The sequence below is a fragment of the Diaporthe batatas genome (assembly GCF_019321695.1).
Source record: "Diaporthe batatas strain CRI 302-4 chromosome Unknown Contig00023, whole genome shotgun sequence".
Classification (NCBI taxonomy): Eukaryota; Fungi; Ascomycota; class Sordariomycetes; order Diaporthales; family Diaporthaceae; genus Diaporthe; species Diaporthe batatas.
Window position 1 is genome coordinate 337,490 of NW_025408570.1, and position 23,865 is coordinate 361,354.

Below are 23,865 nucleotides of genomic sequence, written 5' to 3' on the forward strand. Positions count from 1 at the left end.
AAGACTCCTGGGCTGCTAGCACGGCCTTGGGGGAGCCATCTGGCAGTTCCCGGGGCAAGTTCTCTGGTTGTTCTTCTCTTGATGATCTGCAAACCCTCGTCGCATGTCCGAGCCGGCGTGCCTGGCCTACCAGCTAATCGGCACGTTCCATGGTCATGGTGTTCTATTTTCTACCGTGGGCACATTTCTGGACTCCATGCCTCCTGCTTCGGGCCGTGTTGGTGTGTGCTATTACTAGGAGCATAGTAGACAATCTATGTATCCGGAGTATTGATTCAAAGTGAAGATTGACTACAATTGCATGTGGGGACCGCGCGCAATGTTTCTGCAGACTGTTATATCACACTAGTCATTTGGGGATTATCACAATGCATTGCAGCAATAGATTGCCGAGTCATCGTAAATCTTACAGAGCCCGCCAAGATGGATGTAATTCAGGCGTCACGGTGAAGGCGAAATTGAGTGAGAGTAGGTACTGCGTGCAGTCAAGCGCACGTGGGCAGGAGGGTGATGCAGGCCGGCTCAAAGGCCATAGGTAATACAAACAAGTCTGAAGCTGTCCACTTACATGGTCAAAATGGATTGATACTGAGCGTGGGATGCACCAATGACGCAATTCCTCGGTGCTGGTTCACGATGGGGGATCTGACCCGCCTCCGGCGCCCTGGAGCCGTGGGTGATGTTTCGTCAGGCCAAGGCGCCTAACATGTAATAGTGCCCGATCCGTAGTTAAACGAGCGGCAAGCAAGGGGCGCCAACGGCAAGATTTGTTAATTTTTGCCGATGTGGGCGGGTGCTCGTGCAGCACTGGCAGCATGGGAGACGGCGTGGGAGCGTCAAGCGGGCTTCACAGCGGGGCGGCGGGCGACGGGCTGGGAGGACAAGAGCTTATCAAACATCCAGAAGCATTTCGCTCGCGGCAAAACCCAGAGGGACAAGGGCGGTGGGCGGCCCCGTGGGCGGCGGATCGTTACCTGCCCAGTGACTTGGCGGATGGGGATTTTCACAGCACAGCCTCTTTCTCGCGCACTAAGGCCTCCTTGGCGGGCATGGAGCTCCGAACTCTGTTTTATGGCTCTAGAGAAAACAACGCATCCCTCTGCTACTCTGCTACGGCTCCTCTCCTCTTGGGTTCCCCTTCCGGGCACCAGCTGTCTGGGGGCTTGTCAAATGACCGTGTGGCCACGGCTCTGACCGTGATTGTTGGCCACGCAAGGGTTGTGTGTCCCTGTTTTTGGGGATATCGTTGGCTGGTTCTTGGGCCCTGTTGGGTGAGCTAAGCACTCAGAGTCATTCTGCACCCCGCGGGAGCGGGCAAGCGTATGAGTAATGCAGGCGTGGCATACACAAGCTGACGGGCCCAGGCGTCATAGGAGAGATCTTGGGTCTCATTAGACGGCCGAAATGCAGACTTGATGACCTAGATGGCTTGCTTACCATGTGTGCGGATTTATCTCTGCTAATAAAACTACAATAGTGTGTGGGGTGGGGAACATCTATTTGAAGCTAACACCACGTGTTAGCTCAATATGGTCGTCTCGAGTTGCCGTCAGCCGGGGGGTTTAGAGCTGGATAGACACAAAAATGGGAGGAACGGCAAAAAAGAGGAGAGTTAAAACATGGTGGAAAGATGTTGGTGGGTTTGGCGAGTGAGAGAGTGTGAAAGAGTGGGTGAGAGAAAACGTATGCGTGCGTGCGTGCGTGCGTGCGTGCGTGCGTGCATGCATGCATGGAGTGACAAGGGAGGAACCGAGAGAAGAGAGCGTTTCGCTTGTATCATGGCAGACACGCGACGCAGATCACGACCGCGGCAACCAGAGGCGGTAAGAGTTAACACTTACCACCAAGGCAGGCACTGGAGCCACAACCACAAGGAAGGGCAACCAGCAAAGTGGCCGTGGCCATGGCCCAGGAGCCTTCGCTAGCAAGAGAAGAGCAAGCTTGGAGGGCAAGGCGGGTCTTGGCGGGTGAAGGGCCAAACTCACTTATAAGGTGGCCGTCTCGAAACGGCGCTGGTTGGCCGGTTGGCGGCTCGGCAGCTCGGCAGGCCTCCTCGTCCTGCCCATCTGGCTGGTTCTGGCCGGCCTGCAGTGAGGCTGTGCAAAGCCGCGAATCTCCCGGCCAAGTCTCGCTGGGGCTCCAACGAGCTCTAGGCACGCATCTTACCTGCCACTTCGGAACCTGCAGCGTAACATGCGCCCGCCCTGGCTCGCTCTCTCTCTCAGTCTCTGTGGCCCCTCTGCTTTCTACACTTTCATTGCCCCGATGGGCTGCCACATGGGGGCGCCATGGGTCTCTGATATCCCGTCCGAGATGAGCACCACTGGCAACGAAATATGTACCTCCCAGGTACATGGTTACAGGAAATCCCAAGACATTTGCCCCGCCCTAGCCCAGGCAGACCAAGCACTGCCTTCGTCTGGCTGAGGTTGTGTGATTCCTGAAGTCCTCCCGCCCTCTCTCTCGGTTTCCCTCTGCTCCGTACCTTGTTGCACTTTTCGTGCCCCAGGTGTACACACACATCCCATCCCATCCCATTGTCGAGTGACAAGGACCCATACCTCCCCAGGAACGACCCCTGTCCTGGTTCACGTTGCTTGAGCCCTCATCCTGCCCGTCCGTCCACCTTGCCTTGCCATCCATCCACACAAGTCACACAACATATGTCCTCATATGTATACCTGAGTGGCCTCCTCTCGTCTTCTGCTTATATACCCAACTCACTTCCAGCCACATCTGCTTTTTGCATATCTGCCTACTTTTGTGTAACATCAGCAGCCTTTCTATACTATACTGCGGCTCTTATCTTTACAGCTGTAGATTTACTGCACATCTTTTTGTCTGACCGAGGGCCTGGGTGTGCCCGGACGTCCTCGATATCACCCCTGATCACCCCGACCGCCTCACTCTCGCCTGCGGCCTAAATACATACAACTATACATCAACTCTGACGTGCATACACGCATGTACACAACCATATATACGCAAATGACAAGAGCTGTATAATCTCGTTCCGACGCCCAATTTCAGCCATGGCGAGCAACAACAACAATACCAATACCCTGGCGCCGCCATCTCTCTCGGTGAACACACGCGTTCGCAAGGACTCTGGTGCCAGTACGCTTGGAGTCTCTCCCTCAGGAGTGTCCACCACTTCAAACCCCTTCCTGACTCCAGCAGGTTCAGAAGACCCCTTCCTCACCCCAAACAACAGAAGCCGGTCCACCAGCGTCACCACACATGTCGTCGACAGGGAGGAGGCCCTGCGCCCGGATCCCGGCACCGAGGGCGACTTCAAGGTCGACGACAACCCGTTCGCCTTCAGCCCGGGCCAGCTCAACAAACTGCTCAACCCAAAGTCCCTCGCGGCCTTTAGGGCGCTCGGCGGGCTCAAGGGGGTCGCCAGGGGCCTCCAGACGGACCTCGACGCCGGCCTGAGCATCGACGAGACCAGTGTGCGGAGGAGGATCGCGTTCCAGGAGGCGGTTGACGGGACCGAGGCAAAGGCGGAGGCGTCATCAACACCACCCGGCGGCGAGTCATTCTCAGACCGGACCCGGGTATATGGCCGCAATGTACTGCCTCCCAAGAAGGCCACGCCACTATGGAGGCTCATGTGGAACGCCTACAACGACAAGGTCCTCATCCTGCTGACCGTTGCCGCCGTCATCTCACTCGCCCTCGGTCTGTACGAGACCCTCGGCGTGGACCACCCCGAGGGAGCCCCGCCAGCTGTGGACTGGATCGAGGGTGTCGCCATCTGTGTGGCCATTATCATCGTCGTCGGGGTCGGCTCGATCAACGACTGGCAAAAGGAGAAGGCCTTTGTGCGGCTCAACGAGAAAAAGGAGGACCGCGAGATCAAGGTTATCCGCAGCGGCAAGGCAGTCATCATCAACGTGCACGACCTCCTGGTCGGGGACGTCGTCAACCTCGAGCCCGGCGACCTCATCCCCGTGGACGGCATCTTCATCAGCGGCCATGACCTCAAGTGCGACGAGTCCTCGGCCACCGGGGAGTCGGACGCGCTCAAGAAGACCGCCGGCGACCAGGTCTTCAGGATGCTCGAGAACGGCGAGAAGGCCAAGTCTGCCGACCTCGACCCCTTCATCATCTCAGGCGCCAAGGTCCTCGAGGGCATGGGCACCTTCGTCTGCACGTCGGTCGGCCCCTACTCCAGCTTCGGCAAGATCATGATGTCCGTCCGGACCGAGGTCGAGGCCACGCCCCTCCAGAAGAAGCTCGAGGGCCTCGCCGGCGCCATCGCCAAGCTCGGCGGGAGCGCCGCGCTGCTTCTGTTCTTCGTGCTGCTCTTCCGCTTCCTCGCCAACCTGCCAAACGACAACCGGGATGGCCCCACGAAGGCCTCAACCTTCATGGACATCCTGATCGTCGCCATCACCATCATCGTCGTTGCTGTCCCCGAGGGTCTCCCGCTGGCAGTGACGCTCGCCCTGGCCTTTGCAACCACGCGCATGCTCAAGGAGAACAACCTGGTGCGCGTGCTCCGCGCCTGCGAGACCATGGGCAACGCCACGACCGTGTGCTCCGACAAGACCGGCACGCTCACCACCAACAAGATGACCGTCGTCGCCGGCACGTTCGGGTCCACGAGCTTCGACAAGGCCGAGGGCGGCGGCGGCGAGAAGTCCACCGTGACCGTGTCCCAGTGGGCGTCGGGCCTGTCCCCGGCCGCCAGGGAGGCCATCGTGCAGTCGGTCGCCATCAACTCGACGGCCTTTGAGGGCGAGGACCAGGGCCAGTTCGCCTTCATCGGGTCCAAGACCGAGACGGCCCTGCTGCAGCTGGCCCGGGACCACCTGGGCATGTCGTCGCTGTCCGAGGCGCGCGCCAACGAGCAGGTCGTGCAGATGTTCCCCTTCGACTCGGGCAAGAAGTGCATGGGCGCCGTCATCAAGCTGCGCGGCGGCGGCGGCTACCGCCTGCTGGTCAAGGGCGCCTCCGAGATCCTGCTGGGGTACTGCTCCTCCAGGGCCAACATCACCGACATGTCCGTCGAGGCCATGGGCCAGCCCGACAGGGACGGGCTCTCCAGGACCATCGACAGCTACGCCCGCCAGTCCCTCCGCACCATCGGCATCGTCTACTGCGACTACCAGCAGTGGCCCCCCCTGGGCGCCAGGGTCGAGGACGGCTCCGTCGAGTTCGCCTCGGTGCTCAGGAACCTCGTCTTCCTCGGCGTCGTCGGCATCCAGGACCCCGTCCGCCCGGGCGTGCCCGAGTCGGTCAAGAAGGCCCAGCACGCCGGCGTGGTCATCCGCATGGTCACCGGCGACAACGCCGTGACGGCCCGCGCCATCGCCGTCGAGTGCGGCATCCTCACCGAGGGCGGCGTCGTCATGGAGGGCCCCCACTTCAGGACCCTCAGCGACGCCGAGATGGACGCCACCCTCCCCAAGCTGCAGGTCCTCGCCCGCTCCTCGCCCGAGGACAAGAGGATCCTCGTCACCCGGCTCAAGCGCCTCGGCGAGACCGTTGCTGTTACTGGCGACGGGACCAACGACGCCCCCGCGCTCAAGGCTGCCGACGTTGGCTTCTCGATGGGTATCTCCGGGACTGAAGTCGCCAAGGAGGCGTCCGCCATCGTGCTGATGGATGACAACTTCACCTCCATCATCATGGCGCTCAAGTGGGGCCGCGCCGTCAACGACGCGGTCCAGAAGTTCCTCCAGGTATGCACTCACTCACTCCTCCTCTCTTTCTCTCGCAGTGGCTATCGCTCGTTCCCTTTCCTCCATGTGTACTAACAGTCACCAACAGTTCCAAATCACCGTCAACATCACGGCCGTCCTGCTCGCCTTCGTCTCCGCCGTCTCCGACCCGGAGATGCGGTCCGTCCTCACGGCCGTGCAGCTCCTGTGGGTGAACCTGATCATGGACACCTTCGCCGCCCTGGCCCTGGCCACGGACCCGCCGACGGAGAAGATCCTCAACCGCCCGCCCCAGGGCAAGAAGGCGCCCCTGATCACCACCAACATGTGGAAGATGATCATCGGGCAGGCCATCTTCCAGCTGGCCGTCACCTTCACGCTGTACTTTGCCGGGCCGCGCATCTTCACCTCGTACAGCGACGCCGAGCTGCGCACCGTCGTCTTCAACACCTTCGTCTGGATGCAGATCTTCAACGAGTTCAACAACCGCCGCCTGGACAACCGCTTCAACATCTTCGAGGGCCTGCACCGCAACCAGTTCTTCATCGTCATCAACATCCTCATGGTCGGCCTCCAGGTCGCCATCATCTTCGTCGGCGGCCGCGTCTTCTCCGTCGTCGAGGGCGGCCTCAACGGGCCCCAGTGGGCCGTCTCCATCGTCCTCGCCCTGCTGTGCATGCCGTGGGCCATCGCGGTGCGCCTCTTCCCCGACGCGTGGTTCGCCCGCGTCGCCCGCTTCGTCGGCGGGCCCGTCGTCGTCGTCTACCGCTTCCTGGGCCGCTTCTTCGGCCGCGTCGGCAGGCTGTTCAGGAGGAACAAGAAGGCCGCCGACGAGGAGGCCACCACCGGCAGCGAGGGCGGCGAGCCGCAGCAGATGAGCCAGAGGACCAACTCTGACCCTGTCGAGTCGCCTGTCGTGGTCGTCTCGGACACCGACGGGCTGGACGGCAGCGCCCCTGGTGCCCCCGAGATCATGGTCGAGGACCCCGAGGGCAGGAAGGGTAACTAGTCGTGTTTTTTGAAAAGCACTTTATTGTGTATGTGTGTATGTGTGTGTGTGTGCGCAGGTGTATTGCTGCATTCTTATGTATGGCGTTTCGGCCGGAGTAGCTCGGGGCAAACGGAGAGGAAAGCCGGTTGGGTGGGGTGGCATTTTTGGGTTTTTATGAAGATACCGATGATTTAAACGATGTTTTATACGATGTTAGAGAAATACCTCATGTATATACAAGCCCGTTACTAGTACATCACGAAGCAAGTTTACAATACCCAAGTTGAATCTCAATCACATTTGTTAATTCTTTGACTTCAAGTTGTCAGTGTAAGTCCGTGTATTATGGTATTACTTGACCCTGCTGCTCTGCTACTTCAAGTTCGTGATATTTGAGTTTAACCCCCCTCGAAGACACCTAGTAATATCAGGGAAAGCACATATGATCTCTCAAAAATACTTTTATCGTGTCACTTCATCCAGGTTCCGCTTATCATGTTACTTGCCAGCTGTCGTCCCGTGTCCAACCCTGCACAAAAACCCCGGATCCTAATGAAATGAATTTCTCGAGCGTATTGATATGCGAAAGGCCGGGAGCATTGTTTCACCAAAACAAATTTGCTTGCATTACAAATATGTGCACGAGAAAAGAAATAACCACGGAAAACTACCTACACGCAAAGTGAGAAGTGCAAGACCGTAACATGCCCTTCGATCAGTGTCCCATCGCGTACAGAGCACCGACAGCAATGGCACCATAGGCCGCAAACCCGGCAGCGGGAGGGAGCCCGTGATTAGCAGCCTGGAACAGAATGAGAGGGTCGTCAGCCCGACTCTTGTTCCCCAACTCAGCCCGGACAACTGACAAAAATTACTTACGGAAGAGGCCGTCCCAGATGCGGACGCCGCAGCAGCATCAGAAGCCGAGGCGGAAGCCGTATCAGACGGCGAAGAAGTAGCAGAAGCCGAAGCCCCGGTGGCAGATGCAGATGCAGACGGCGGGGAGGATGAAGACCCGGCGGCGGCGGCGGCGGCGGCGGCGGCAGCCTCGCAGGCAGAGGTGCTGTTGCTAGCCACCACGGCCGGGCCGACGTCGTCCTGCTCGCCGGGCAGGGGCTCCGCGCCGAGGTCGCACGCGGCGGCGGCGGCCCCGAGCCTGTCGCCGTAGTACCGCCAGATGTCCTCGTTGTCCGCGCCGGCGCACTGCAGGCAGTTCTGGTAGTTCTTCTGGAAGACCTGGTCGTCGCAGAGGGTGGCGTTGCAGTTGCGGGCTTCTATTATTGCCTGGCCTGGGTTTGATTGGTGTGTGAGTAGGGGGGTATTCACTTGTCCAGGTGCGTGTGGATGTTATATATATGGAAGTAGGTAGGCAGGTAGGTAGATGGTGTGAATGCGCTTACCGCAGTTGTCGTGGCAGTTGTATGATGGGGAGCCTGGGGTCTCGTCCTGGCGCTTTGCGAGGATTGGGTCGATGAACACTCCGGCGGCGGGGAAATCATTCGCCAGCGCGGTTGTAGCCGCGACAGCTGTGCTGATGATCCATGTGAGGGCGACCATTGTGAGAGGTGAAGTTTGAGAGGTAGGGTCGGCTACGATTGTGTGTTTCACTGGTCAGCACACATACAAGGAGGGTGAGCAAGAACAGATGAAGGAATCAATGATGGCACGTGAAAGGAGAATTGGTCTTTTAATATGAACGAATCCAGGGGTCAGCTTCGCAGCCCACTGGCACATCATGTCGGCCCAGCTCCCCGCCTCGCTGCCCTTGACCGCTCACGAGTGGAGACTTGGCATATAAATCCTCTACATATGTACACTTGCATTGATAGAGCCGGCTGATCCGGGCTAAACCGACCAACTCCGTCGTTCCTAGCCCTGTCAAGCTCAGTTCTCATCACGTATTCAATGTCCCCAAGTCTGGTGGCGCAGATCGACCCACTTGAAGCAGGCTCGGCCATGGCATCTCGTATATCCGTGGTGGGCGCTTCCGGGTCCTCCAGATCCGGAACAAGGCACGAGGTCCACCGGCCGAATTTCCTGGACGAGTTAGCACCGCAGGCGAGAAAGGCATTCTCGTCCAGCCAACATCTGATAGACGGCCATGGCGTGGTTGGCAACGGTCAGGCGTGCAGTCGGATCCGAGCTCTGCTTGCCGCTTGCTAAGTTGGGGCCAAGGGTCCAAGAGCTCTCTTCGCAGGGGGCAGCACTTGAGCATGGGGCGAATCGACGCCGATTGGACAGGGTGACGGTTGGGATGCCACCATCGGATGATCTGATAAGATTAGATCAAAGTTTGGGTCTCCACTCTTTTGCATCGTGCTCGGGCGCTAAGGAGACTAGCGCCATCAGATAAGAAGCGGGAGGAAAAGCCTAACAGCAAACTTGTTTGTTCCCTGCTGTGCTCCACACAAGCGTGTCAGTCTCCCGATCTTCTCTCTCCAGGTTCTCATCCGTCACTGAGGAGACTGAATACAATATGGGTTGTTCCTCCAACTTTAGAGGCAGAGCTGAGAGACTGACCAGGCTTTATCATTCCCGACTCGACCAATAAAGTCTGCCGACAACTCGTTCGATTGATGTCCCATGGGATGGCTGACTCGGGATGCGGGATCAGGCAAGACAAGGAACACTTTTGAAAGCCGAGGTCACACTTGCGTGACTCCCAACCTATAGTGACCACTAAATCGAAGGTTCTCCGCAAGCTTCATTGGGCCCAGTTTACTGTTGCTTAGGACCCATGCTCATGCAAGCCATGACTGTCCAGATGCAACCCACTTTTGGCCAACGAGAATGGCTCTTTCTCCACTTGCCATGTGATCAGCCAAGGATTGTCCTTATGTGCTTCGTTGAATTTGAGGCAAGCATCGTGAACCCATTGAACATCATGATCAGGCTACTTCCGTTACTCAAGCCACCATAGTTGACCTGCAAATATGAACGATCAAAGCAGGCAATGCACTTCCAGATTTTAGATGGGAACTCATCGGTGGGACAAAGGCGCCATAAATCAAGGGCTGTCGAGCCAAGAACCAGCATTTTACATAATATGTGCCATGATCAAGCTGGTGATAACGTCCGACTTGGCAGGCGAGCAAGCCCAATCCGCGGGGAGCGATGTCGGGCGGACCCATCTAATCGCCAGGTCAGGGTTCGAGAACCGACCCTCCACACCCGCTTTGACAGGCCACTCACGTCCGTCGGCCCAGGCTCTGTTGTCCCCCCTCGACTTGGATGCAATGTGCCATGTACTACTACACAGTAGTATGTAGTGTTCACCCAAGACGGACCTTGGCGCGCCCGTTGACAGGCAGGCCGACCCATCATCCAGCCTAGCCAGCTTGTCGTCCGGCCTGCCCAATGGGATTGATTCATGGGGGATATCCCAAGGTTCTTTCTGGCCACACCATCGCCCGTCTCGTAAATCCTTGATGAGCCAACGCCCCACCCACCGCCGCGTGCTCTCGGGCTGCTCTTGCCGCAGCCCTCGGCCCTCTCCAGCTACATATCACTCGAGAGACCCAGTCGCCCCATGTAATTGCCTTGTAGAATCCTATATATCGTCTTTTTCTCTGTCAGAACACCAGCACAAGCCTCTCACTCCTCACCTGGTGCGCCGTCCTCTCAAGTGCTTCCATCCCAGGTCAAACCCACTTCAGTCTCAGTGACCCTCAAGATGCGTTTCACCAATACGCTCACAACTCTTGCCTCCCTGGCCGTCGGTGCCAGAGCCGCCGAGGTCCATGGTGCAAATTCACAGGGTACCACCATGGGCCCTGTTGCTTTCCTGTGGCCAGGCGATAGACCATGGAGCGCCTCGCACGACAACACCGGCCCATGTGGCTCCTCCAGCGGCGTCACAAACAGGACCCAGTTCCCTCTGAGTATGTGCCCGCGTGATGACCGGTGGCTTTACCTTTCGGGATCTCTGACGCCCTCTACCACTGGCAGCCCAGGGGCAGGTAGCCCTGTCGATCGCCGACGATGCTTACAAGGTGGCCTTCTACATCGCCTTTGACGACGGTAAGTTTCAAACCCATCTGAGCGTCCGTGTCACCACAGAGGGTAGCGAGTGAGTGCTTCTGGTCGCTGACACCATCCCGTAAAGAGCCCACCGCCCAGAGCGAGTTCTCGGAGCAGATCGTCCAGAACATCACCGAGGTCGAGCCGGGCCACCAGTGCTACAAGATCGCCCCGCTGCCCAGCTCCGCCACCGCGGGCACCAACGCGACCATCCAGCTCGCGTACTGGGCCGACGACGGCGAGGGCGGGGACGGCGGCAGGAACCAGACCTTCTTTGCCTGCGCTGATATCGTAAGCCAGCGAACCCGTCCCTTCTCTTCTGTCTTGATTTCTCTCCCCTTCTAGCACCATGGCACTTCTTATTTAACACCAGGGTCCCTCCAACCTGAATTCATAACTGCTACTGGAGTCTGTACTGACTAACCGGCGCCACGCACACAAAAAATAGACCCTCGTCGAGGCGGCAGACTTCTCAGCACAGGTCCCCTGCTTCAACGTGACGTCCGCCGACTTCGACTCGGGCGACGCCGCGGCCGCCGAGACGTCCTCCTCCTCGTCGTCTGGGGGCCTCGGCAAGGGCGCCATCGCCGGCATCGCCGTGGGCACCATCCTCGGGTCCCTGGCTGTCGTCGGCGCGTTCGCGTTCGTGCTGCTCAGGAGGAGGAGGAGGTCGTCTGCCGCCGCCGCCGCGGCGTCTGACATGCCGGCGCAGATGAAGCTGAGGGATGGGGATATTGCTAGCGTGTCTACTGGACGCTAACCATGTGAGTTTCGGTGATGTGCTGTGGGGCAGATTAAGGGCTTGGGCACTGAAAGGGCTGGAGGGGACCAGTCTGGGGTCATTTCGGGGTTGTAGGAAGCCCATGGCCGGCAGGGGGTCTTTGATATCTATGATGAGGAACTGTGATACCTCGGTTGATGGAGTAACTTTTAGTCGTTGGCCTTGGTCATGATGATATGAGATGAAACGCTTGTCCGTATGTTCTATTTGAATCTACTCCAAGTTATCCAACTATAGCGCCTTATGTGTGGACGCACATTATTCATATAAATATTCATCATGCTGACTTGGAAAAGCGGTTTGGTGTTTGGTCTATCTGCTTCTTGGGTCATCTGGAGCATCGGTGTGGTAAACCATGCACAATGTGTGAATGTCATGTTCAACTAACCTGGGCAGCTATGCTCGACATAGCGTTAAGCTACCTACCTAGGTACACAGGTACCTAGGTACTTAGTAGGTACTTGCTCGAGCCTGCGGACCTAGGAAAGGCACTAGTGTACCTGTGTACCTAGGTAGGTACTAACTGCCCGTGCAAGTCAAGACCCATTCGGACAGGTTGGGTCCAATGTTCATGTTATCTCTTATACGGTTCAAAGCAGAAACTTCAAATGTTCTCCATTGAAAGTAGGAAGGGTTTTCTGAGAATAAGGGCAGCTTATTTACGAGGAGGGATTAGGTAGATAAGGATTCCAAGGATGACAGGTTCACAGGGGTGTGAAGGAGGGACTCCAGGAGGTAATAGTCACACACCGTTCAGTCTGCCAGAAGCTCGTCCTTACCGAGGCTCGAGGTCCGCGAAATCATCTCGGAGCAACAATGGCAAGACGGTGAGAACGCTTAAGGGATGCTAGGAACTGAGCTGTAGGTGATGGACGCAGGAGGAAAAGGAGTCAGGTGGAGCTCTACAACAGCCCTTGGAGTTATCTGGGTTGAAGATGGTCTGGGGTGGCATCAATATGACTGACGATTCTTCCACCCGAGGGATGTATGCTGGTTACTGCCATGGAAAAGTCCAGCCCGGCCACGACGGCCACGTTTTGTAGGTCCGATATTTTGCTAGCATTATGACAAGAACAAATCGTTTCAAAGGGTGATGGCCAATACGTGCATGGTGACGAGAAGCAAGCTTGACCAGCCCTGGTTGTCATATTCGAGCCATCCCACGGGGCGTTTTCAGAATGTATCTAGGTACCTAGGTATAAGAAGAACGGCATTTCCCAGGTGGTCTTAGCAGGCATGAGACATTTTGAAACGTCCGAGCCTGACATATCCTCATCCCGGGAGCTCTCGCCTGCTCATAGCTCCCATGGCTCCCATAGCTCCGACAGCTCCGACAGCTCGCTCCCATTGCTCTCATAGCTAATTGCCGAGGTGATCATCCTTCATATTTACTGTTGACTCGGGGGGTCAGTTTGTATACCTGCCTAGGTACCCTAGGGTAGGTACTTAGCAATCTTCAAATGCTGCTATCCATCCTAGTACAGCGCTTATGGGAACCGTCTAGAGAACCGTCTCTCGCTTTTGCAGTTAGGTACCTAGGTGCCTACCTAGAGGTCTGTGAGATGCCACAAGTCACTGGCATGGGTAGTTGACATCTTCTTTACCGTATCTCCAACGTATCATGCACAGTGTTGACTGCGTAAATGGGGTCACAGCAAACAAGTCAACTCGATGCATGCCTCAGGCTTGATCTCTTGGTACTTAGGGCACGAAACCCTGTGAAGTTTTGAAGTGACCTATGATTAATCGTTGCGGTACCAGAAGAAGTTGCTGCCCACAATAAACCTAATACTAACCTCACCTTCAACTCTTGGTCCATTTTGATATTCAGCATATTGGCCTCAGGCCAGCTGCATTTCCGTCAGGGAGGTACAAAGGTACATGTGAAGGCTGTTCATGTTGACCTGACCGTTGCAGGCACCAGGCAACAGCTCTAAACAGCCCACAAACAACAACTTGAACCTCGGAAGCCTCGAAATACCTCATAAGTATTAATCCAGTCAGGTAGATACGAAGCCTGGCCGTCCACCCCGTCCAAATCCTGAACAGACAATCCCCTCACTCAGTCCGACTCGACGAATTTGATGCCGACGACCTCCACACCTCTCCAACAGCAACATCAATACCATGTCTTACAACGACGGGAAGCAGCTGCTGGTGTTTGGGCTCAGCTATGGCCAGCACGACAACCGCAGGATGCAGCAGCTCCTCCGACACTACGGAAGGCTCCCCGACAACCCAGGCGATAGAGCCAACCTGTTTATCCAGCTCAACAACCTTGCCAACGAGCTGATGGCCTACGAGGCTGCACAGGGCGAGATCGCACAGCTGACGGAGTGGATGACAAAAGGTGGCGACTTTCCCTTGGGTGGTGCACCACCACCACCACCACCACCACCAGCTCAAGGCACTGGCACAGGGACTGGCACTGTTTCACCATATACACCCACTCGCCAAGGTTTTGCCCTCGACGGCAGCAGTCCACCCTTCTTCCCCAGACCTCGTCATTATGGCCCAGGTCAAACCCTTGGTGGACAACAACCCCCTTCGACCCAGGCAAGACTACCTGCCGCCCCATATGCAACAACTCCTATGATGCATGGAATTCCTGTGATACATGGAACTCCTGGCCCATATGGACACCCTCGAATTCCTGGCCCATATGGACTCCCTCCTCAACATGTACTCCCTCCCCAACATGTACTTCCTCCGCAACATGAACTTGTTACCACATCCGGGAACCCTTTCACAGACTCTTTTGCTATTCTGGGGTGGCCAACTGTGTTTTATGGACCTGGTCACACCGTGAATTACCCTCAGGATGACTCCAGCCCGTTTGCTTCTGTCGATGAGGTCGGCGCCTTTCGACCACCTGATGCTGGCCCAGAAATCGAGTGCGCCATCTGCCTCGAGCACTATCCTATATCCAAGTTTCCAAGCGACCTTAGCATTACTGATCGCTGCGATCACCCTGAAACGGCCTGTCTGGACTGTCTCAACTCGTCCATCAAAGCCAGCCTCGAACGTAGAGGCCTTCATTTTATCACCTGCCCCTTCTGCGACCTGAAACTTGGCCCATGGCACATCAGGGAGTACGCCAGCCCTGAAGTCTACAAGCGATACAAATACCTGGAGGAGCAGTCCGAGATCCCACGCCACTACATCTCCTGCACAAATCCCGCGTGCGGCGAGAGTCAGCCACATGAGAGCGATGACCCCATGATGATCTGCAGTCGCTGCGACTTTGCCACCTGCGCAAACCACCGGCGCCCCTGGCACAAGGGCCGGACCTGCAAGGAGTTTGACCAGGAAGATGCGCAGGTCGAACGCCTGGAGGAGGAGGAAGCCACAGCGAGACTGCTATCCAGCGAGTCTGTTGGGATCTGCCCCAAGTGCGGCCAGGGTGTGACCAAGTCGGACGGGTGTGATCACATGGTATGCGAGTGTGGGAAAGAGTGGTGCTACGTTGTAAGTAAACCCCCGAGTCAGTCGGGAAAAAAAGAAAACATGCTACATTAAGTATGTACTTTGTCCTCCGTGCTGACCTGAAATCACAAGTGCTCCTGCGAGTACGAATACATAATGCGCATGGGCAGCTTTGCACACAGGACGTTCTGCACCCACCACCCCAACAGGTTCGACATCACCAAGGAGCAGCAGGAGGAGCAGCAGGAGGCCGCAAGCAACCGCATCATGGGCCTCGTCCACGGCGGGGAGATCAGCGCCGAGCTCACCCAGGCACGCGAGGCCCTGCGCCGCCGCCGTAACGAGAAGATGCGTGCCAAGGCTGCCGAGGCCGTCGAGGCTAGGAGGCGGGTCCAGGAGGAGGAGGAGGAGGAGGCAGATGGCGACGCGGCTAGACCTAAGGAGAAGAAGAGCCGCAAGGTGAAGCTTGTTGCAGCCTGGGAGGAGGGTGGCCGGAACAAGAAGGCTTTCCGATAATTGTGGTTTTTAAGTGGCTCTCCAAGCTTGTCTTCGTTTGGCACCGATGCACACGACGAGGATTGGCGGCCTGGAAGCAAACGCTCAGCAAAGGTGGCCTGCTTCATCCCACGCGTTCAGGCCACACGTTGGCGGCCATCAGCTGGCGGCCAGACTTGATCGCAGAAGGGAGGTTGATGAGATTTCAAGTTGTTGTGCAGATGTGTGGAAAAGTAAGAGCCTTCGGCTTAGCGGAAGAGACCATGTCCGCCACTTGAAGCAAGTTCTGCTTCTCGTTGACCAACGTCGATATTGGTCAACCTCGTCAGGATTCGCGCCACAGTTGAGAACTCCTCGTTTGTTATTTTTTGGAGATAGCGAAGGGCTTTTTCGGTCGAGTCATCTTGGAGAACAGTTTCCTGGGCTCTGGAAGACACCTCAGGGAGGGAGTCACAGTTTTTTGAGAGAAGTTTATCTCGGTTATCCTGATTAGACTTTTTAGCGACTAATAATACGGATGGTCCGCCCTGAACTTGCCGGTATTGATCCCTCTGGGTTTGTAATTCCATCTCGGTCAATCAGCACGTAGGGTGAGAATGTCCGACCTGCTACACCGTCCGCTACAAATCTAGGCATGTTGGCTCCCAGTAGACTGACTGGCCCATTCTGAGAACAATATGTTGGCCGAGACTGACTTTTGAGTGACTACCCATTGGCTGGTTGGCGACTACTCGTGCGCCACCAATTGAATGGACTGTACTCCTGACCATGCCGTATCTGTTTCTGTTATTAATTTCGTTCTTTGCAGTCCGGCCTCGGTGAGCCACGCACGTCCGAGAAGTGCCCAACGACGAAATGAATCACCCCAATCGACCCATTCACTTGTCTTGTTTGTTCTTACGAAATCACGGCTAAGTCACCAATGAACTTGTGATTCACTCTCGACTGAGTCTTTTATAAGTGGTTCTTCGTCAGATTTCGTTGTGGAACAGTGAGCTTTTCTTTCCTTCCTACACTGATTTTGTTTCCCCAAGGAAGAGAAACACATCAGAGACACTAGCACCTCGTCAAACAGCATTATTCAATCTTAAACAACCTTCCAACCTTATCCCCAGACACACAGATCGGCGCGGCCTGCTCCGTAATCTGTCACAATGAGCGCGAGCCCAAATGGCAGCCCTACGTCCCCCGACCTGGCCAAGGATCTTCTCCTACGTCCCGAAGACCGCAACGGCGTGAGCGACCACCTCCCACCAAACTATCCTACTACTATCTCCGCGTGGAGGAGCGCCCAGATCGCCGGGGATGGCCTCGAGCGGCTCTGTTCCCTCGTGGCCGGGCAGAGACACGCAAACTCTGTCACACAAGCGTGTGTCTCCCTAGCCACAGATGAGCACATAAGAGAGCAATGGCAAGCTCTAGACTCCCAGCATGACCTCCCCTTACACGGCGTCCCCTTTGCCGTGGATGAAAACATGGGAGCCAGGGGATCCAACCTCGGCCCAGAAACTACAGAGCTTGCAACTACCCTCACCGGCAGCGATTCTCCAGTGGTGGCCAGGCTGAAGGCGCAAGGCGCCATCTTGATTGGGAAGATCAAAATGGACCTGCAGGAGACGAGGTCGGTCGTTTCTTGCCGCCCAGACGACTCTGCGCCAAATGCCAACTTGAAATATGTGAGCGCAGGATCGGGGAGTGCCATGGTGGTGGCCCTCGGCGTGGTCCCATTCGCCTTGGACGCCGACACGGACGTCTCAGGGCGAATGCCTGCGGCCCTCATCAACACTGGCATATATGGATTGAGGGCTACAAAGGGAGCTATCAGAATACGAGATGGGGACCAGGCCTGCGAGTCCCTCGATTCTGTCTGCATCTTCACCACGACAGCGGATGACGCCGAGACGATCATGTCTCTTGTTGAAGACCGAGACGCCCCCTCCGGAAATATGCCCATCTCTATCCCGAGCAGTGACGATTTAGATGACTTCGGCTCTGCTGCACTGGACAGCTTACCACCATATCTGGCTGTGGCCGATCAACTCAGCTGGTTCGGCAAGAGGAGTCATTCGGCTGCTTACGCGGCAGCGCTGCAGGAGGCCAGGCGTCTGGGATGGCACCTCGTGCCCCGAGATCTCAGCAGCCTGTTCGAGCTCGGAAGGCGGCTGGCTGACGGAGCCTCAACCGCCGACGCCCTCGCCGACGACGACCTCCGCCAGAGCCTCAAAGAGATCCTCACGCAGCTGCAAAGCTTCCATGGAATTCTCCTGCCCACGATTGCGACGCCCGAGCAGGTCGTACAAGACCCCACCCGACAGGGCTCCAAGCTGGGCACCTACACGGGCTTCGTCAATCTCCTCAATTGCTGCGCCATCACCTTTCCCGCAGGGTTCCGGCAGGACAACCTCCCCTTCGGGCTGACGTTGATATCGAGCCAGGGGCAGGAGCACAAATTGCTACGGATCACCCGCCAATGGGTTGCCGGCGAGTCGCGCCCTTCCGGGGCCACTTACTCTTACCTCACGACAACAGCACCAGGGCCAACGACACGTAAAAACGCTACTCCATTACCTAAGAGCAACGTAGAGCTTGCAGTCGTCGGTGTGCGCCTGACCGGGAGCGCCCTCGGCCGGGACCTGGCCTCCCGGGGCGCAAAGTTGGACCGCGTGACCACGACGGCAGCGTCGTACCGCCTCTATACCTTGGACCATTTTGTCTATCCCGCTGGTCTGGGGCGGATGGGTCCTGGAGAGACGACCAATGGTGGCCGGGAGGTCGACCTCGAGATTTGGAGTCTCCCCAACTCGGCCCGCGACAGCCTCGCGACGAGCATCGGCCCTCCTCTGGCCCTGGGCTCCATTGAGCTCAAGGACGGCGGCTCGGCCTGCGGGTTTGTATGTGAGGCGCGGGACCCTGCCGGAGCCACCGAGATCACAGACCTGCGCGCCTGGGAGGCCCAGATGGCGAAACAGCCCGCAGAGCCGCCCCCGAGGCGGCGCATCGCCCGGGTGCTCATCGCCAACCGCGGCGAGATCGCCGTGCGCATCATCAGGACGCTGCGGAGGATGGAGATCGAGGCCGTGGCCGTCTACTCGGACGCCGACGCCGACACGGCCCACGTGCGGGATGCAGACGTCGCGCTGCGGCTCCCGGGGGCCACCGCCGCCGAGACATACCTCAACGCCGACCGGATCCTGGCGCTGGCCAGGTCGGCGTCTGCTGATGCCATCATCCCCGGCTACGGGTTCCTGGCCGAGAACGCCGGTTTCGCCCGCAGGGTCGAGGCCGAGGGCATGCTGTGGATCGGCCCGTCACCCCCGCAGATGTCCAAGCTGGGCCTCAAGCATACCGCCCGGAAGATAGCCGCCGCGCTCGGCATCCCGGTGATCCCCGGGGGCTGGCCGGTCAGATCTGTGGAGGAGGCACTGGACAGGGCCCGGGAGGTTGGTTTCCCGCTCATGCTCAAGAGCAGTGCTGGAGGGGGCGGCATCGGGCTCAGACGCTGTGACGAGGCCAGTGAGCTTGAGGAGGCCATGCAGAGCGTGCAACGGCTCGCGGAAACAAACTTCGGCAACGGCTGTGTCATCCTGGAGCGCTTCATCACAAGGGCCCGCCACGTCGAGGTCCAGATACTCGGAAACGGCAGTGGCCGGGTCATAACAGCTGGCGAGAGGGACTGCTCCCTGCAGCGGCGTTACCAGAAGGTGGTGGAGGAGAGTCCTGCCCTGATGGTCCCGGACGAGGCGAGACTGCGGATGAGGGATGCCGCCGTCCGGCTCGTCTCGGCGCTGCACTATCGAACCGTCGGCACCGTCGAGTTTCTCTACGACATGGACACGCAGGGCTTCTACTTCCTCGAGGTAAACACCAGGCTGCAGGTTGAGCACCCCATCACCGAGGCGGTCACGGGGCTTGATCTCGTCGAGGCCATGATACAGATCGCCGCCGACGGGGGCCAAGAGCTCTTCCGGAAATATCCCGACGGCGTGGTCCCCGTCACGGGCGTCGCCATCGAGGCCAGGCTATACGCCGAGGACCCATCGCAGGGTTTCCGCCCCTGCGCCGGACGTGTCCTCGAGCTCGAGCTGCCGCTTTCCGACCTGCGGGTAGACACCTGGATCTCCCGCGGCGCAGAGGTGTCGGCTTGTCATGACCCGATGCTGGCGAAGCTTATTGCCAGGGGCAAGGACCGCCGCGAAGCAGTTGCGAGACTGGCCGAGGGCCTTGGCGCGACGAAAGTCGGCGGGATCGAGACCAACCTTGAATACTTGAAGCAGCTGGTTGCTTCCGCAATGTTCCAGTCCGGGGACTACACGACACGGTCTCTCGAAGACTTCCGTTATACTTCAGCGTCTTTCAGAGTAGTCGAGCCTGGCTGCCTGACGACGATCCAAGACTGGCCCGGGCGGACTGGGTACTGGAACATCGGAGTTCCTCCTTCTGGTCCCATGGACGACTTGTCGTTCAGGATTGCGAACCGCCTCGTTGGAAACCAACAGGGTTGTGCTGGGCTTGAGTGTACCATGACAGGCCCATCTCTGATTTTCCACTGTGATGCCATTGTTGCCGTAGTTGGCGCGGTGGCCTCAGTTCACATCGACGAGAAACATGCGCCCATGAACCAGGCACTCTGCGTCCCAGCGGGAAGCACCTTAAAGGTAGGCTCGGTGGAGTCGGGCGCTCGTTTCTACATCGCTATCCGTGGCGGTATCGATGTCCCCCTCGTCATGGGCAGCCGTTCAACGTTCGAGCTCGGCCAGATGGGAGGCTCCGCCGGCCGGAAGCTGCAGCGTGGAGACCTCATATCACTGCTAGACTCTTCCAAGCCCGGTATCATCGACGGTGGTTCTCTACCTGCCTCGCCACAGATGCCGATCCCCAGACAACCAGGCGCGGAGTGGACAATAGGTGTTGTGCCAGGCCCCCACGGCGCACCGGATTTCTTCACGGAGCAGGATATCAATTCCCTTTTCGGGAGCAAGTGGACCGTCCACTACAACAGCAACCGCCTCGGTATCCGTCTGAAGGGGCCGAGGCCGCAGTGGGCGAGGCAGCACGGCGGCGAGGCGGGCCTCCACCCATCTAACATCCACGACAGCCCGTATTCGATCGGGAGCGTCAGCTTCACCGGCGACGATGCCGTCGTGCTCACGCGCGACGGGCCTAGTCTCGGTGGCTTCGTCGTATTCTGTGTTGTTGCCTCGGCAGAGATGTGGAAGCTGGGCCAGGTGAGGCCTGGCGATTCCATCAGGCTCCTGCCAGTCGCCACTGAGAAGGCCCTCGCGCTCAATGCTGAGCTTTCTTCCTCCATCGACCACCTCACCCCTCTGCCGGGCTTGACATGGCCAGAACCCAAAACTACCACCCGCCCCACCGACCCAGTGATCCTAGGCACGACTACACACCACAACAAGCAGAGGATCCAGTTCCGACGGGCGGGCGATTCCGCGCTGCTGCTCGAGTTCGGCGAAGCCAGCACCTTCAACCTCCGCCAGAGCTTCGAGATCCTCGCCTTCGTCCGGCACCACCAGCACCGGCAGGCCATACCGGGGGCCGAAGAGCTGACGCCCGGCGCCTGCACGCTCCACGTGAGGTTCTCCCCCCACAACACCTCGCACCAGACCATGACGGACCGCCTCGCCAGGCACATGCGGTCCTACGCCGTCCCGGGCCGGGTGCCCTCCCGCCGCGTCCGGCTCCCGCTCGCCTTCGACGACGCCGCCACCCGCGCGGCCGTCGCGCGGTACGCCGCCACGGTCCGCGCCGGCGCGCCCTGGGTGCCTAGCAATGTCGACTTCCTCGCGCGGCTCAACGGCGTGGGCAGGGGTGTCCTGCGGGACGTCGTGGGGGGCTCCGAGTTCCTGGTCCTCGGCCTCGGCGACGTGTACCTGGGCTCGCCCTGCGCCGTGCCGCTTGATCCCCGCCATCGACTCTTCGGGACCAAATATAACCCCTCGAGGACGTTCACCCCGAAGGGGGCTGTCGGTATCGGGGGGCAGTACATGTGCAGTAAGTCCAGACGTCTTTTATGCGCCACGGCCACTTGCTTATTGGCTTTTTCAACCCCCATCTCCCTCTCTCCACAGAAGAAGCCCAGCCATCTTACCAGACCAGTGGTGTGCAGCTGACACTGACTCTTCAAAGTCTACGCGGCCGAATCTCCCGGTGGCTACCAGCTCGTAGGACGAACCGTCGACAACATCTGGGCCCCCACAACAGGCGCGGGTCCCGCGGCAGGTGACCCGCAGCAGCATTGCCTGTTCGACATCTTCGACCGCATCTCGTTCTACCCCATCACCGAGGCCGAGCTCGACGCCGCCCGGTCATCCGGGGCCCAGCGGGGGCTGGTCCGCATCGAGGACGGCGTGCTGGACCTCGAGGCGCATGAGGCCTGGGAGGACGCGCACCGCGGGGAGATCGAGGCGTCCGCGGCCCAGAGGGACCGTGCGATAAGGGCGGCTCCCTTCCTGGACGAGTTGATCCGCCCCCGCGAGGAGGCGACTGCTACGAACGGCGCATGCAGTCAGGACGGGCCGCCGGATAATGGAGAAGAGGGCCAGTTCGATGGTTGCGAGAGGGTGGAGGCCGGTATTCCGGGGCGGTGCTGGAGGCTTCTCGTCAAGGAAGGTGAGGCAGTGAAAGCAAGGTCGGTATTGGTAAGTCTCAGTTATAGAACCCAACACCTCTTTGCCATGAAGTCGGACTAACTCTTGCTGCTGCCCAGGCGAACCTGGAGTCCTGCAAGATGGATGTACAGATCTTGAGTCCCGTTGATGGTGTCTGTGTGAAGATACTGGTGAATGAAGGGGCTGTTGTCGACGCCCATGATACCCTGATGCTAGTTCGACCTCACTCTGAACAGAAGCCACAGGACATTTGATATATCTACAGGCTAGAGAGGGATACGCCAGTGGCATTAATCATCCATGAGAGATCGCAAATTGCACCAGCATCTAATTTTGGGTGGTTTCGCTTGTATTCCGTATGATGTCGATAACTGTAGTTAAAAATTACGATAGGTGCTTGTGGCCTCAGCCTTGCGACAGCACAGACAAGGCTAAAGGGCACCGTCTTGACGAAGTAAACCCGTCCCCCATATGCACGCAACACTCTCTATTCAGCCCTCACCTGCTCCAACCCGTGTGCACCTCGGAGACTTTTACGAGACACTGCCACAGCCGCTAATCCTCCGAGACACACTCGCGCGGTGAAAGCCGCACCGCCGAGCCAGAGAATCTTAAAAGGGAGGCGCCGCTGCCAGAACCATGGCCGAAATGCACAAGTAAGACGCACGAACACGGGCATTACGGTGAGCGAGCAGCTGGCCGCTATGTGCGCCTTCTTCCACCTCGGCGGCAGTGGCTCGGCCTGAGCTGCAGTGTGTATTTCACCGTGGTCCCAGATGCCGTCGTATGCAGGCACGGGGCCAGTTGGGATCTTGTGCTGGTCCTTTGCGATGGCAGCGTGGGCCCAGTCCCCGGATTTGGTAGCACAATACCAGACAGCGGCCCAGAATGCGGAAATCCCGCAGGTGTTCAGAGTTCTCGGGTATCCAATATAGTGTTGGCGGATGCGGTGGTGCCATAGACCGTCGGAGGCCATCCCGATGATGGTCAAGAATTGCATTGTTCTCTTAATCTCTGCAGGTGAGTCCGACGATTTGGTCTTCTGGGGGCCGGAACCCGGCTTCTCGTCATCGAGTGAATTCGACCTTGTTCCAGACATTGCAACTCTGTGGACTCAAGGGACCACGATGGTGGGTTGGCGCCTGAGGGGATTTGAATTATTGCAGATGTCAACACGGGGCGTCTCCTGCGCGAATAAAGTTCTTGGTGGGCAGAATTGTGGCAGAAAGACCGACTTGAAGTCCGTTGTCCAGGTAACTACCTGGTATTGAAACGAACAAGATCTCGCACTGGCAAACATCAATGGGGTCAGCAAACGTCAGCCACGGTTTTCACTGCCTAGGTACTAACCACGATATAAGACAGCACAGCAAAATTTATCGCACGACTGCAGTGAAGGACAGGTGTTGGTTGTTGGTTGAGGGGTGGCCTGATCACCTGACTGCAGTGTCTCAAGTGCTGTTTATCGATAAGACAGGAAATGAGGTTGAACCCCTCCCATGCAGCTGTCTGTGACAAGCGAGAGTTGCCCCCTCCCCCCGGGTTAAATTTGCATGTTCAGGGTGGTCTTTATGGAATCTAGAGTTGGCTGTGGACAATTTTTTGTGGTACGTGCGAGCATGCAAATTCAACCAGTGGGGCTAACTCTCGCTTGTCACAGACAGAGGTATGGCCCTATTGTAAGTCAACGACCCAGTCCACGCACCACCCCCTTCCCGCACACGCATTTCCCACCAAAAAGCCCGATTTTAAGCCCTCTCTAATTTATTCTAAAAAAATACTATATATAGGAAAGAATATTCATTAAATTCCTCTTTTTTATTCTATATAATAATAAAATTTAAATAATTCTAACCT

At 57.8% G+C, this 23,865-nt stretch overlaps 5 protein-coding genes across 5 annotated transcripts; 4 read left to right on the forward strand and 1 right to left on the reverse strand.

Annotated features, from left to right (window-relative positions):
- Positions 1-2,186: 2,186 nt before the first annotated feature.
- Positions 2,187-6,970, forward strand: KVR01_013033 (uncharacterized protein). The gene is made up of 2 exons (XM_044786116.1): positions 2,187-5,693; positions 5,782-6,970. Exons 1-2 carry the CDS (start codon positions 3,033-3,035, stop codon positions 6,679-6,681), a joined length of 3,561 nt encoding a protein of 1,186 aa, XP_044637909.1. The 5' UTR covers positions 2,187-3,032; the 3' UTR covers positions 6,682-6,970.
- Positions 6,971-6,985: 15 nt separating this feature from the next.
- KVR01_013080 (uncharacterized protein) lies at positions 6,986-8,418 on the reverse strand. The gene is made up of 3 exons (XM_044783699.1): positions 8,064-8,418; positions 7,543-7,952; positions 6,986-7,465 (listed from the first exon to the last, which is right to left on the reverse strand). The coding sequence occupies exons 1-3, from the start codon at positions 8,218-8,220 to the stop codon at positions 7,379-7,381; spliced, it is 654 nt and encodes a 217-aa protein (XP_044637956.1). The 5' UTR covers positions 8,221-8,418; the 3' UTR covers positions 6,986-7,378.
- Positions 8,419-10,113: 1,695 nt separating this feature from the next.
- On the forward strand, positions 10,114-11,695 carry KVR01_013023 (uncharacterized protein). The gene is made up of 4 exons (XM_044781459.1): positions 10,114-10,544; positions 10,612-10,683; positions 10,769-10,974; positions 11,132-11,695. Exons 1-4 carry the CDS (start codon positions 10,337-10,339, stop codon positions 11,441-11,443), a joined length of 798 nt encoding a protein of 265 aa, XP_044637899.1. The 5' UTR covers positions 10,114-10,336; the 3' UTR covers positions 11,444-11,695.
- Positions 11,696-13,591: 1,896 nt separating this feature from the next.
- KVR01_013066 (uncharacterized protein) lies at positions 13,592-15,406 on the forward strand (the record flags this gene model as incomplete). Its single annotated transcript, XM_044783404.1, has 2 exons — positions 13,592-14,932; positions 15,023-15,406. 2 exons carry the CDS (start codon positions 13,592-13,594, stop codon positions 15,404-15,406), a joined length of 1,725 nt encoding a protein of 574 aa, XP_044637942.1.
- Positions 15,407-16,539: 1,133 nt separating this feature from the next.
- On the forward strand, positions 16,540-23,340 carry KVR01_013048 (uncharacterized protein; the record flags this gene model as incomplete). Its single annotated transcript, XM_044791619.1, has 3 exons — positions 16,540-21,391; positions 21,527-22,038; positions 22,107-23,340. 3 exons carry the CDS (start codon positions 16,540-16,542, stop codon positions 22,260-22,262), a joined length of 5,520 nt encoding a protein of 1,839 aa, XP_044637924.1. The 3' UTR covers positions 22,263-23,340.
- Between the last annotated feature and the right edge of the window lie 525 nt (positions 23,341-23,865).

Coding starts and splice junctions, on each gene's coding strand:
- KVR01_013033 (XM_044786116.1), top strand. CDS start 3,033: ATGGCGAGCAACAACAACAATACCAATACCCTGGCGCCGCCATCTCTC. Junction 5,694..5,781: donor CGGTCCAGAAGTTCCTCCAG/GTATGCACTCAC, acceptor AGTCACCAACAG/TTCCAAATCACCGTCAACAT.
- KVR01_013023 (XM_044781459.1), top strand. CDS start 10,337: ATGCGTTTCACCAATACGCTCACAACTCTTGCCTCCCTGGCCGTCGGT. Junction 10,545..10,611: donor CAGGACCCAGTTCCCTCTGA/GTATGTGCCCGC, acceptor TACCACTGGCAG/CCCAGGGGCAGGTAGCCCTG. Junction 10,684..10,768: donor CTACATCGCCTTTGACGACG/GTAAGTTTCAAA, acceptor CATCCCGTAAAG/AGCCCACCGCCCAGAGCGAG.
- KVR01_013080 (XM_044783699.1), bottom strand. CDS start 8,220: ATGGTCGCCCTCACATGGATCATCAGCACAGCTGTCGCGGCTACAACC. Junction 7,953..8,063: donor CAACTGCCACGACAACTGCG/GTAAGCGCATTC, acceptor AATCAAACCCAG/GCCAGGCAATAATAGAAGCC. Junction 7,466..7,542: donor CATCTGGGACGGCCTCTTCC/GTAAGTAATTTT, acceptor ATTCTGTTCCAG/GCTGCTAATCACGGGCTCCC.